This window comes from Notolepis coatsorum (assembly GCF_963971535.1).
Source record: "Notolepis coatsorum genome assembly, chromosome: 3".
Classification (NCBI taxonomy): domain Eukaryota; kingdom Metazoa; phylum Chordata; class Actinopteri; order Aulopiformes; family Paralepididae; genus Notolepis; species Notolepis coatsorum.
This window is the reverse complement of record NC_140167.1, coordinates 167,622,330-167,637,171: the sequence shown is the minus strand read 5'-3', so window position 1 is coordinate 167,637,171 and position 14,842 is coordinate 167,622,330. Positions and strand designations below refer to the sequence as shown.

Sequence of the window (14,842 nt, the reverse complement as noted above, 5' to 3'; positions counted from 1 at the left end):
GCCTTACTACACCGCACGTGCGTCGTGGGGAGGCTTTGCGTCTGTCACTCTGTTGGAGGGTAAAGAACTGGACTAAAAGAAAGTTCTACTTTACTTGCGCCATATATATATGCGCTATGAACAAATAGTACCATTCGTATTTCGCCCGACATATTCCTGCGCGGAACCGGGGCTTGCCACGACATGTTAGGCGGCACGATTGAACTTGGACCTAGGGGTATGGCAACCTGGCGCCAGGTTCTCGTCCAATGGTAGAATGAAACTATTATGGGCTGTTTAGTAGACTAAAGGGATATTCGATGCATATTGTACAAGGAATATACAGGGGATATCAAACGATATACAAATACAATTAAATATATATATATAAATAAATATACATATTCGGTTTAATCTGATCCTTCACAACAATAATAAACGCCCAAATCATATTGATTATTGAGTTATGGCAGCAATCCATATACACGGATGTGTGTCTAGAGTCCCGCAACAATATGTGAGTGCCGGACGCATTTCCCAGATGCACCGAGATCACCAGAGATCCATTTCCGGTTGTAACTCGCCGATCATCCACCAGGCGGCAGTATTGAAGCGTTACAGAGTTGTGCAGTACTCTGTAATTGCCTCACCGAAGCTGGGTGAGGGAATTATGAATACCATGGCGAAAAAATGAAATATGATATCAATAACGTCGTACGCCGTGGTTTGGCAGAATTCGCATGACCTTGAAACCCGCTGTACGACGTTATTGGCGCCCAATGTGTTAATATATGTCTGTCTGCCTGTTTACATGCCTACATGTTGCTGATGTTACATCCTCCCTGTCTTGCCTTGTTCTGTCTCAGCATCCCCCCCCCCTGTATTCTGTATTGTATTCTCCCATCCTACCCTGTATGTTCCCCACTTTGCCAATAGCAAATTATGTATTTTATAGCCTTAGTTAACCACGTTTAACTATGCTGTTCATTAGTTATTATTATGACTGATGATGTTTTCATTTTGCTAGGATTTCTTCCCAGATCACATGGTGTCCATCTCGAGCGAAACCAACGGGCTCATGAATCATTCTCAGCTGATACAGGTACCTGTTTACACTCGGCCTGCGCTGTTTGAGTTGGGATCACAGCCACTGTTTAAACTCCACGTTGTCTTTGGTTTTGTAGCTCCGCCCACAGGCTCTACAGATGATCTCTATGGTCAATTGGACTTTGAACTTTATGGGACATGTTAAGTTCTAAAGACTATTCATAGTAAATGGCTGCTTTTTTATAGCGCTTTTATCCAAAGCGCTTAACAATTTGTTCCTCACATTTTACCCATTCACTCACCGCGACCATGCAAGGTGCCAACCTGCACATTGGGAGCAATTAGGGGTTAACTGTCTTGCCCCAAGGACACTTCGACCCACTGCCCGGGAGGAGCGGGAATCGAACCGGGAACCTCTGGATTACCAGACGACTGCTCTACCTCCTGAGCCACTGTCGCCCTCATAGTGTTCCCATGACGTCCTGTGCGTATCTGCGGGGTGTTAAAAAGTCTTAAAATGAATTATTTCACTTGTTGAAACCTGCAGATACCCTGGATAATCAACTGTTATTCGCTTTACAAATCGTTTGCCTACCACGATGTCTGTGCTGATGAGGTCATGGAATACTGTGACGTTTTTGACGTGTCGTGTATATTCAACAGTAGAGGTTGTTTCAGCCTGGATCCAGACCCCTCATTACCCACAAATGTGCCTTAAAAAAAAAATATATATATATATATATATATATATATATATATATATATATATATATATATATATATATATATGTATATTCCTTTTAATTGACCTATCTCAAGCCCCCCCCCCCTCCTTGCTTTATCCTCCAATCACAACTGTTGCTTCCCGGAGGATCAAGAAAAGAGAAGGGTGGGTGGGGGTTCGAGATAGGTAATTTGCTTTGAATTGAATCATATAATTCTTATAAAAATTATAAGATAAAGGACGATAAGATACAGAAGTGGGCGCTGGATCGAGGTTAAATGTTTATTCATGTACAACTAATTATTTGGAGTGGGCTTTACAACTGCACATACTCCAGTAAACTTAAAGGGTATTTTTTTTGTCTCAAGGCTCCAATTATCTCTCTTATCCAATGCAGACCTTTCTGAACTCCAGCACTTGCACAGAGATCCATGGACATCTCCACGCCAAGGAGCACGGCAGGAAGTCCTGGAAGAAGTTCTACTTTGTCTTGAGGAGGTCAGGGCTTTATTTCTCCAACAAGGGAACTTCAAAGGTCAGTAAACACTATTTCTCTGTCGTCGTACTCATAGTTATGGTTTCAATTCCAGTACATGAGAAAATGTTATCATCAAAATGTACACGAACATGAACGCTGACACAAAGCTTCTTCAACCATTATCTGAATAAAAAAAAAAAAAAACAAAAAAAAAAATCTAACCCTAACTAACCGTACTGTCATGCACTTGTCCTAATAAACGAACCTACACTGTAGCACTCAACACTTTGATGAACATTGTTGCTCAGCTGATAGAGTTGTGCCCTTCCTGATGGCTTGTCGTACAGAACTTGTAAGTCGCTTTGGATAAAAGCGTCAGCTAAATGACTAAATGTAAAATGTAAATGTAAGCTGCCGATCAAGTGTTTTTTTCAAGAAAAAAAATCTATCTTCTGAAAATAATTTAAATACTTTAGTTTAGATTTTGGGACAGCTATCTCTTTGTCTCTTCTTTGTCTCTTTTTTCACTCTCTGTGTCTCTCTTTTCTCTGTGTCTCTCTCAGTCTCTATCTCTGTCTCTATCTCTCTCCGTCTCTGTCTCTAGCTCTCCCTCTCTCTGTCTCTTTCTCTCCCTCACCCCTGTCTCTATTTCTCTCTCTCTCTCTCTCTCTCTCTCTCTCTCTCTCTCTCTCTCTCTCTCTCTCTCTCTCTCTCTCTCTCTCTCTCTCTCTTTCTCTTTCTCTCTCCCTCACCTCTCTGTCTCTCTCCCTCACCTCTCTCTCTCTCTCTGTATCTCTCTCGTCTCTATCTCCCTCACCTCTGTCTCTCTCCCCTCTCTCTGTCTCTCCCTCACCCCCCCTTTCTCTCTCTCACTCTCTCTCTGTCTCTCGCTCTCTCTTTTTATCTCTCTCCCTCACCTCTCTCCCTCTGTCTCTCCCTCACCTCTCTCTCTCTCTCTCTCTCTCTCTCTCTCTCTCTCTCTCTCTCTCTCTCTCTCTCTCTCTCTCTCTCTCTCTCTCTCTCTGTGTCTCTCTTTCTCTCTCTCTCCCTCACCTCTATGTCTCTCTCTCTCCCTCACCTCTCTCTGTGTATCTCTCTCTCTCTCTCTGTATCTCTCTTGTCTCTATCTCCCTCACCTCTGTATCTCTCCCCCCTCTCTCTATGTCTCTCCCTCACCCCCCCTTTATCTCTCTCACTCTCTCTCTGTCTCTCGCTCTCTCTCTTTATCTCTCTCCCTCACCTATCTCCCTCTGTCTCTCTCTCACCTCTCTCTACCTCTCTCTATCTCTCTCTCTCTCTCTCTCTCTCTCTCTCTCTCTCTCTCTCTCTCTCTCTCTCTCTCTCTCTCTCTCTCTCTCTCTCCCTCTCCCAGTATGATCCGTGCTGACAGGTGATGTTTAAACAGTACCTGGGTATGATCCGTGCTGACAGGTGATGTTTAAACAGTACCTGGGTATGATCAGCCAAAGCAACCACTGCTCTGCTGCTTTCATTCTCTGCAAAACAGAAGACCTTTTGTTTTAGACACAGACAGACTTTGTCTAGAAGTGTACTAGGAGTGTAGCTTTACTCTAGTTCATTCAACTGTGTTTGTCAGATGCATTGCTAGTCAGTCTACACACACATGCATGCATGCACACAAACACACACTTAATTTCATTTCAAACCTTATTTAAACTTGAAAGGCAACCAAGGTTTCCCTCATGTATAGTCACTTTGAGTGTACATACAGAAATAAGAAGGGGGAAAAAGCATATAAAATCACACGGCATATAAAATCACAACAAAGAGACGAGGCAAAGAGCAAGGATAACAAATCAATTAAAACATGTACAACTTGATTGACGAAGGTTGGAGATCAAGGTTTTAAACTGCAACAGAGACACACACACACCCTTTTATTACTCACAGGGACATTCCATTGACTTACATTCATTCCCTGACCCCTTACCCTAACCTTACTTGTGAGGACATTCAAGATTCAAGAGGTGTATTCGTCACATACATACACAAGACATGTAGTGAAATGAAGGTGGCCATGCCCGCCTTGATTATGCAAAAAAATACAAATAATAATAGAATCAAATAGAATAGATAATAAAATATATACATGATAAAAAAGTACTAAGATAAAATACAATGCTAAGCTTACGAATTAAAGGTGTGTGTGTGTGTGTGTGTGTGTGTGTGTGTGTGTGTGTGTGTGTGTGTGTGTGTGTGTGTGTGGGGGGGGGGGGGGGGGGGGGGTAGGGGCTGGGCGATATGGCCTAAATATGATATCACGATATTTTCGGACCTTTCGGCGATACACGATACGCATCACGATGTTTATATTTTTTTCCCCAAACAGTTCATTATGAGGCTTACCAAGACAGTATTTGAGTTTGCAAGCTAACATTAAAGACATAAAATACCCATGCATTTAGCATTTTTATATTATATATTAGATTTAGATTATATATTGCATATATTTAGCAATGAGATATTATATGATTTAGATATGAAATATGATGAATTGAAAATGGGGGACCCTGATGTAAACAAGACGAAAGTCTTTCTCTGGTCTGCATCCTCCAGTCCACTGTTGTTGTATTGAGCTGTACTGTATTGTACCCATTCTGCAATCTGTTAATAACGTTTTCATTCATTCAGACGGCAAACAGAATAATTTTGATTGACAGTCGAGTCTGCCAATTACGTCACACCGCTTGCACCCGCCCTGCTGTTCTTAGCACCAATCGGCAAGCGCGTATACATTTTTTACTTCCGCTATATCCGCCATTGATTTTGACGAGAGCTCAATGACAACAACAACGGTAGTGGTAGCTCCCCACGGCCGACGTTTAGCTTTTAGCTCTGCAGGATTACTAAACGAGGCATAATGATTTTACTGCAACGAATGTTATAATAAAAGCCTTTCCATACATCTGTCTGATTGAAAACTTTATTAACAGACTGCAGAATGGGCACAACTGAGTCAGCACGGGCTGAGATATGAACGATTAATGCCTGCTATCTATCTAGGTCGACCTCGGACGTTGCTATGTAAATACGCTGATGTTATTGAACGTGTAACTATATAACGTTAATGCCACAAAACGAATGCCTTTGTTATCATAAGTAGTAACTTTGATGCAGTAGTGTGTGTGTGCTGTTCAAAAGTTTGAACGTGTGGACCAGATTGACGCGACACAATCCTCTTGGGCAAAACATCACGATATCCACGATACGTTTAAAAAGTGTATCGTTAATGAACTGTACCCGATATTTATATAATATCGTCATATTGCCCAGCCCTATCTGTGTGTGTGTGTGTGTGTGTGTGTGTGTGTGTGTGTGTGTGTGTGTGTGTGTGTGTGTGTGTGTGTGTGTGTGTGTGTGTGTGTGTGTGTGTGTGTGTGTGTGTGTGTGTGTGTGTGTGTGTGTGTGTGTGTGTGTGTGTGTGTGCGTGCGCGATTGTGTGTGGAGAGATCAGTGTTCTGATGGCCTGGGGGAAGAAGCTGAGTCTGAGTCTCTGTTCTTGCTGCATGTATGCAGAGGCGCTTGCCTGACCGCAGCAGCTTGAACAGGCTATTGTTGGGGTGGTGAGGGTCCTTTATTATTCTGCAGGCTCTGGATTTGCAACTCCTATTGTATAAGTCCTGCAGGGGTGGTAGTGCAATACCCGTAGTACGCTCTGCAGAGCGCACCACTCTCTGTAGAGCCTTCCTGTCCTGGGCAGTGCAGTTGCCAAACCAGGTCTTCACAAGAATAGGAAAATAAGGACACACACACACACACACACACACACACACACACACACACACACACACACACACACACACACACACACACACACACACACACACACACACACACACACACACACACACACACACACACACACACACACACACACAACTGTACCTGTACTTTTAAATAAGGAAGTTGTGTCACTAAAGGGCTGAACAATGGCACCCTTTGTGCTGCTCTGCCTGCCTGGCTGGCAGTCTGTCTCTCTGGCTCGGTGACAGTGTTCATACTGTCTGAATAAAGCTCCTAGAAATGTGTCACATATTCGCCCGTATCTCTTAGAGTATATTTACCTAATAACCACACCTCACCGTGATGTAATTAACGAGATTGTGTTTTACAGTTTAGATAATGTGCGTCGCTCAAATATATGAAGGTATGCCAGCCGCTTTCTATAATGCTTTTATATAAAAATATGTATAATATATTTATTCTTACCAGGGCGGCTACGTGGCGTAGTGGGCAAGGCACTCGCCACGAATGCGGAGACGCTGGGATCGCCTGTTCGATCCCAGCGCTCCACATTGCTTTCAGTTTAGCTGGTCGTCCGTACTAATACACATTGGCCGTATTAGGGGGTGGGAAACTGATGGGTGGGGATCGGGCGTTGTGGACAGTGACTCCTACAGGTCGGTTGGTGCGCCTGCGCAGTAGAATCAGGAAGTGTCGGGGGCAGCGTGAGCCTCCCACGCGTTACTCCTCGCCACTGAGAGATCGAGCTGCGCAGGTGAAAAGATGCGACTGCTGTTACCTCAAGTACCGGAGGGGACTTGTGCTATGTATGACTTAGTCCACATTGCAGCCGGCTTGTGGGAGGCATGAAACAGCGTTCGTGACACAGGGGAGGGTTGAATTGGACGATACGAAATTGGGATGGGAGGAAAATATAGAAAATGGGAGAAAAAGTGGATAAAAAAAAATGTATTCTTACCATGTATATATACATCCACATCTGTCTGTACATACCTGCATATAATCCTTTTTACATATCTGTAGATACTATATCTATGTCTGTACATATCTCTTACCTACTCTTACTAGTTACACTGCTGTCCAGTATGACTTACTACCATAGTGTCTTTATACCTGTATCACTGTACATATTAATACTACAACTCTGTACATACATCTGATTAGCACCATTACTCAGTAGTACTAATTTATATATTCTATATACAGTTTAATCACCTGTACATTGTATATTACTGTTGCACTTTACTGTTACATTTGCACTCTGGTTGAATGGCAAACTTATTTTTGTTGTACTGTACTTGTGCTGCATGATGACAATACATTTGAATATAATCTATAGAAAATCAAAGTGCTTTACAGCGGGAGGACTGGACACATCTCAGACAGACAGACAGACAGACAGACAGACAGACAGACAGACAGACAGACAGACAGACAGACAGACAGACAGACAGACAGACAGACAGACAGACAGACAGACAGACAGACAGACAGACAGACAGACAGGACTGGACACTTCTCTTCAGGACATGTCTCTGACAGACAGACAGACAGAACTGGACACGAAATGGATTTTCAAATATTGAGAAAAAAAAATTGTAGCATGAAAAAGTTGCGCTAATCCAACAATGGATAAGATATATAAGAAGGAATGTTCAATTGTTCGTTTCAATTGATTGACTTGAAAGTACATTTTAGATTTGATTATATAAAGTCATGATAATTTTTTCTTGCTTGCCGTCGTTGTGTGTGTTGATTAACGCATTAAGGACTTCACTACTGTTAGCACAATGCTATAGTTAATTACACATTACATTAGATTAGATTCAAATGTATTGCCATCATACAGCACAAGTACAGTTCAACTAAAATAAGTTTGGCATCCAACCAGAGAGCAAATGTAACTGTAAAGTGCAATAATAATATACAATGTACAGGTGATTAAACTGTGTATAAAATATATAAATTAGTACTACTGAGTAATAGTGCTAATCAGATGTACGTATGAACAGAGTTGTAGTATTAATATGTACAGTGATACAGGTATAAAGGCACTAATGTATTGTCATCATACAGCACAAGTACAGTACAGTACAAGGAAAGGAAGATTGTTATCCAACCTAAAGTGCAATAGTAATATACAATGTACAGGTGGTTAAACTGGGTATAAAATATATAAATTAGTACTACTGAGTAATAGTGCTAATCAGATGTATGTACAGAGTTGTAGTATTAATATGTACAGTGATACAGGTATAAAGACACTATGGTAGTAAGTCATACTGGCCAGCAGTGTAACTAGTAAGAGTAGGTAAGCGATATATATAGATATAGTATCTACAGATATGTAAAAGGATTATATGCAGGTATGTACAGACAGATGTGGATATACACCGGTATATATACGGTAAGAATAAATATATATATATGGTATATTATATATATATATATATATATATATATCGATACGTAGTAGTATCGCGATACTTTGCGTGGCAATACTGTATCGATACAGGGACGCCAAGTATCGATATTTAATTATAAAAAAAATTGTATAAGGAAGTTGCATTGTTCATTTCAATACCTGTAATAGTACAGTAGTCCACACACACACACACACACACACACACACACACACACACACACACACACACACACACACACACACACACACACACACACACACACACACACACACACACACACACACACACACACACACACACACACACACACACGTGCATTCAGTTAAGTTGGAATATGACTGTAATACAAACAGTTCAGTTTGTCAGGTACTGTTTACATCTGTCTGCTTGAGAAAATACCATGTTCTGCAATAGAAATTATTGAAGTGAGATGAACAGACTGAACTTTATTTTATTAGATAAAACATGTTGACAAAGTTTTACTTTGCAGTTGAAAAAAGGTAATAAATTAAATTTGATTTAAAAAAAATAATAATAATAATAATTCCCGCAATACTCAGCGTATCGCGATATATTTACACACACACACACACACACACACACTCACACACACACACACACACACACACACACACACACACACACACACACACACACACACACACACACACACACACACACACACACACACACACACACACACACACACACACACACACACACACACACACACACACACACACACACACACACATTGCTTACATGTTTGCTGCCATCCCTCACATAGCTGGATTTGTACATTGGCTCAAGTCTGCTTCAGAGAGGAATGCCAGAGAGCCAGCCCCACAGTGCAGGGGGTGACAGAGAATCACCATGTGTTTGGAGGAGGGGCGGGGGGGGGGGGTCATGAACAACAGACACATCATAAGATAAGATGATTCTTTATTGTCTGTTGACACAGACATGTGTTTTGTGTCAGAACACACAGTAGTACTGCGTTACAAAAGAAGAACACAAGACGACCATGTTAGTGTACAACTAAGGCTCGGCTTCTTCCCTGAGGCCATCAGAACAATGAACACTGATCTCTCTACACACAAGCACAACATTCTGCACTCGCACACACACAAACGCACCATACTGTAGGTCACTTTAAACACACAAGAAAAGGTCACTAAGGAAGGAAAAAGGACACTAAGAAAATAACTTGTTGTGATTGTTGCATGGCGCTGCTGGTGGGACAAAACCTCCTAACTCCATATTTTTTTATTTTTTATTAACTCAGTAGATCATCCTCCATGTGCGTGTGGTTTTACAAAGTCTACACAATGGGAAAGCATTAAACCAATCATCTGTCTAAACCTCGTAACTCTATTCGCCCTCAAATCTGTGTTCGTTTTTTTCATCTGCGGTTTTGTCCCGCCAGCAGCGATAGTATAGTTAGTAACAGCATCCCTAATGAATTGAAAATGGGGGACCCTGATGTAAACAAGACGAAAGTCTTTCTCTGGTCTGCATCCCCTTAACAATTGTGTGTATTGAGCTGTACTGTATTGTACCCATTCTGCAATCTGTTAATAAAGTTTTCAATCAATCAATCAATCAATCAGTAAGTATAGCATAGGGACATGGAAGAAAAACTGCACATTGTATAGGAGTGTACATAGGATCCAGTGCCTTTAAGCGATTTATTAACATGTCTATTTACAATGTCTATTCTACCGTAGTTATCTTTTTATTATTATTACTATTACTATTGTTTTATTGCACAATCGCAGCGGGCATGGCCATCCGCATTTCACTATATGCCCTGGCATGTATGTGATGAATAAACTCTTGAATCTTGAATCTTGAATGAGTCAGCAGGAAGGGTACAACTCTGGTAGCTGAGGGTCAGTAATGTTTTTTGTCAAATTGTGTTGAACAATTGTTACACTCTGTGTGCATAGTAGTATAGACATTATTAGCAAGAGAGGTAGTAGTATATGAATAGTAGCCTAGTATTAGGGTACATAATAGTAAAAATACAGTAAGTAATGTAAGAGGGTTAGTATTATTATTATAATTTAAATTCTGATATAGTTTGAAGAGGTGTGTTTTTAGTCAACGGCAGAACATTGGCTGGGTTTCAGCTTTCCTGACTGGTGGTTTCAGCTGTCCTGACTGCGTCTATGCCTTCTACAACGCTGTTTGGTTTCCGCGTTGCCGCTTTGCGCTCTGATTGGCCGAGCGTGCGCATGAGCCGCGGCGCGGCCCTCAGCCGTGCTGCGATAAGGCTTTCGCCAGCGGGGAGAGGGGCTACCGCGAGCGGGATCGCTGCGCTCATCAACGACCCTCCGTGCTCCGGCTTTCAACAGCGGGGAGAGTATTATGGGGCTTATGCCACGAAGCAGTAACAGACATAGTTGCAATGCATCTGTCAGTCGTACTTAACTATGTGTTCACTGTTGTGTTACTGCTTCGCGGCATAAGCCCCATAATACTCTCCCCACTGTCGAAAGCCGGAGCACGGAGGGTCGTTGATGAGCGCAGCGAAGCCGCTCACGGCGCCCCTCTCCCCGCTGGCGAAAGCCTTATCGCAGCACGGCTAAGGGGCGGCGATGAAGCCCGAGTTGCGTGCCAGGCAGCAATACTAAGCTCCAGTTAACCTAATTTATACCGTAAGCAATCATTAAAAAAATATACCGTTAACTGGAATATGTTGTTTCTTTACACATATGTTGGATTATGTAATTGGTTTGTCATGACAAACCAATAAAAAATCGCGCGACTCTGGCTTCATCGCCGCCCCTCAGCGTGCTGCGATAAGGCTTTTGCCAGCGGGGAGAGGGGCGCCGTGAGCGGCATCGCTGCGCTCATCAACGACCCTCCGTGCTCCGGCTTTCGACAGCGGGGAGAGTATTATGGGGCTTATGCCGCGAAGTAGTAACACAACAGTGAACACATAGTTAAGTACGACTGACAGATGCATTGCAACTATGTGTGTTACTGCTTCGCGGCATAAGCCCCATAATACTCTCCCCGCTGTTGAAAGCCGGAGCACGGAGGGTCGTTGATGAGCGCAGCGATCCCGCTCGCGGTAGCCCCTCTCCCCGCTGGCGAAAGCCTTATCGCAGCACGGCTGAGGGCCGCGCCGCGGCTCATGCGCATGCGCACGCTCGGCCAATCAGAGCGCAAAACGGCAACGCGGAAACCGAACAGCGTTGTAGAAGGCATAGACGCGTCCTGACTGAGATGGTTTCAGCTGTCCTGACTGTGGTGGTTTCAGCTGTCCTGACTGTGATGGTTTCAGCTGTCCTGACTGTGATGGTTTCAGCTGTCCTGACTGATGGTTTCAGCTGTCCTGACTGTGGTGGTTTCAGCTGTCCTGACTGTGGTGGTTTCAGCTGTCCTGACTGTGGTGGGTTCAGCTGTCTTGACTGGTGGTTTCAGCTGTCCTGACTGTGATGGTTTCAGCTGTCTGTCCTGACTGTGATGGTTTCATCTGTCCTGACTGTGATGGTTTCAGCTGTCTCTCCTGACTGTGGTGGTTTCAGCTGTCTTGACTGTGGTGGCTTCAGCTGTCCTGACTGTGATGGTTCCAGCTGTCCTGACTGTGATGGTTTCAGCTGTCCTGACTGTGGTGGCTTCAGCTGTCCTGACTGGTGGTTTCAGCTGTCCTGACTGGTGGTTTCAGCTGTCCTGACTGTGATGGTTTCAGCTGTCCTGACTGGTGGTTTCAGCTGTCCTGACTGGTGGTTTCAGCTGTCCTGACTGTGATGGTTTCAGCTGTTCTGACTGTGATGGTTTCAGCTGTCCTGGCTGTGGTGGGGAGTTCGTTCCCAGACATACAGACAAGACCTCAGACAGGGTATCTGTGGGGTATTCAAAGTCTTAACGTATTAAATTCATAATTCTCAATTTAAGGCCATACAAATTATTCAAAAGTCTTACATTTAATTTGCACAGGTATTACATTGGGGGGGGGGGGGGCATTTCTAGTAAGGTTGTGAAATTGCTAAATAAACTAATAATAAACTACCTTGATAAACTAAAGTGGTATTAAAAATGTCTTAAAAAGTCTTACATTTAACTTGTTGAAACCTGCAGAAACTCTGTCAGAGACAATGTAATGACTGAACTCAAACTGGAAAGAAACAGACTAAGAAATGACATAAACTCCATGATCAAAACTGCAAAAAAAAAAATCATCAATGACAAAACTGAGGAAAACAAAAACAAACCATGTGAACTTTGGAAATTACTCAATAATCAACTAGGCTGCAGTAAAAAACTTAAAACCAGATTCTCAAACATAAACATAAAGACAGACAACACGCTCATCACAGACAAGCTGGATGTAGCCAATTACTTACAAATTTTCTTCACAAACATAGCCACAACACTGGTAAACAAACTACCCTCCCACTCAGGGCATTATGGGGTAGAACACATAGTAGCATACTACAAGAACCTAGGGGTCCACAAAGACGACTTCAAACTGGAAATGGTAACAACAGATGAGGTACTCAAAAAACTGAGCGCCCTCCAACCTAACAAGGCCACTGGCCATGACAACATCCCCTCCAAATTCCTCAGAGACTCAGCAGCCGCCATCACCCCAGTCATCACACACATAATAAACCTCTCCATAAAACAGGGACATGTCCCCAAGGACTTCAAAATTGTGAGAGTAACACCCCTGCACAAAAAGGGCAGCAAATTAGCCCCAGGCAACTACCGCCCTGTTTCTATCCTTACCTCCATCGCGAAAGTCATGGACATTTTTTTATACGAACAGGTCGAAAAGTACCTCGCGGAAAAAAATCGAATCTACGAATTCCAATCTGGCTTCAGAACATCCCACTCCACTGACACATGCCTTCTCTATTTAAACGATCACATCAAACAAGAGGTGGACGCGGGCAAATACTGCGGCATGGTCATGCTGGACCTACAAAAGGCCTTCGACACTGTCAATCACACCATTCTGATTGACAAGCTAAAAGCAATTGGTTTTGATACCTGGAGGGGAGAGAACAGATGGTGGAGATAAATGGTACCCTACCCCCCCCCCCCCCTCACAGTGAGCTGTGGTGTTCCACAAGGAAGCATACTAGGACCGCTACTGTTCCTAATTTATGCAAATGACATGTCGTCAGCTTGTGACTGCAACTTGTTCCTGTTTGCGGACGACTCAGCCCTGCTGGTCTCTGACAAGAACAAGTTACAGGTTGAAAAAACCCTCAGCTCGGAACTAGGCAAAATCTGCATATGGCTCGCTGATCTATCTGTTGCTGAACTATCATTACACATGGGCAAAACAGAGTCCATTCTTTTCGGTTCAAATAACAAACTCGGCAAGACCGACGGCTTCTCAGTTACAGTGGGTGACAATATTGTCACAAGGAAAGATGAAATTACCTACCTGGGTTCCATCCTAGAGGCAAATCTTTCCTGTGACAAAATGGCATCCAATGTAATAAAAAAGAATCAACCAACGAACTCTATTCTTGTACCGGATCTCCTCTCTGGTAAACAAGAATACCCTGAAGACTCTGGCAGGAGCACTCATTCAAGGGTACTACGACTATGCTTGCACCTCATGGTACCAAAGCACCTCAAAGGCGCTAAAAACAAAATTACAAACATCTCAAAACAAACTGGTCAGACTACTGCTTGGCCTTACTCCTAGAACCCACCTCACCCCTGCCCACTTTGACAACCTAGGATGGCTTAGAGTAGACGACAGAGTACAGCAACTTGCAATGGGCCTGGTCTACAAGATACACTACACGACCAAGTTACCCATGTACATGTCAAAATACTTCCCAAAGGTCAGTGAATACCACAATCACAACACCAGAGGGAGCTCCACAAATCATGTTAAACCCAGATTCGGCTCGAACAAGGGACTAAACACGTTTCGCAATTATGCCACATCAATGTGGAACGCCCTACCCAAAGCTGTAAAGGAATGTGAATCACTACCCACTTTCAAAACCACTCTCAAAGAACACCTACAGGAGGCTGCAATTCGAAACTGGCCCCTGTAAATGTCCTAACCCAACCCCCTCTAATGTACAGTAAATGACCAAGTATGGTTTTGTCAATATTCCAATGTACAGGTTTGCTTGTACAGTTGGTCTGCATCCCCTTAACAATTGTATGTATTGAGCTGTACTGTACTGTACCCATTCTGCAATCTGTTAATAAAGTTTTCAATCAATCAATCAATCAATCAAAACCCCTTCCTTCCCTCCCAACCAACGTGATTCATGCTGTACACAAAGAGAGACTTAACCCTTTCACAACCACACTACAGAAGGTTAACCCTTTCACTACCACACTACAGACTCTACCACACAAATGTACTTTTAAGAAAAAGTTGAAGGAGGCTGTTATTGCATATGACGTCCGCTGTTACTCTGGACTTTTTATCCA

General features: G+C 43.0%; 1 protein-coding gene across 2 annotated transcripts in view; it reads left to right on the top strand.

Moving 5' to 3' along the window:
- The window catches only part of grb14 (growth factor receptor-bound protein 14), a gene marked incomplete at its 5' end in the record, with an annotated part of 125,654 nt that overhangs the window by 70,960 nt on the left and 39,852 nt on the right, over positions 1-14,842 (top strand). For both annotated transcript variants that reach the window (XM_084311636.1, XM_084311635.1), the window contains 2 exons: positions 1,007-1,081; positions 2,148-2,285. In XM_084311636.1, the coding sequence (XP_084167762.1) occupies positions 1,007-1,081; positions 2,148-2,285 (213 nt within the window). The remainder of the gene's footprint in view (positions 1-1,006; positions 1,082-2,147; positions 2,286-14,842) is intronic.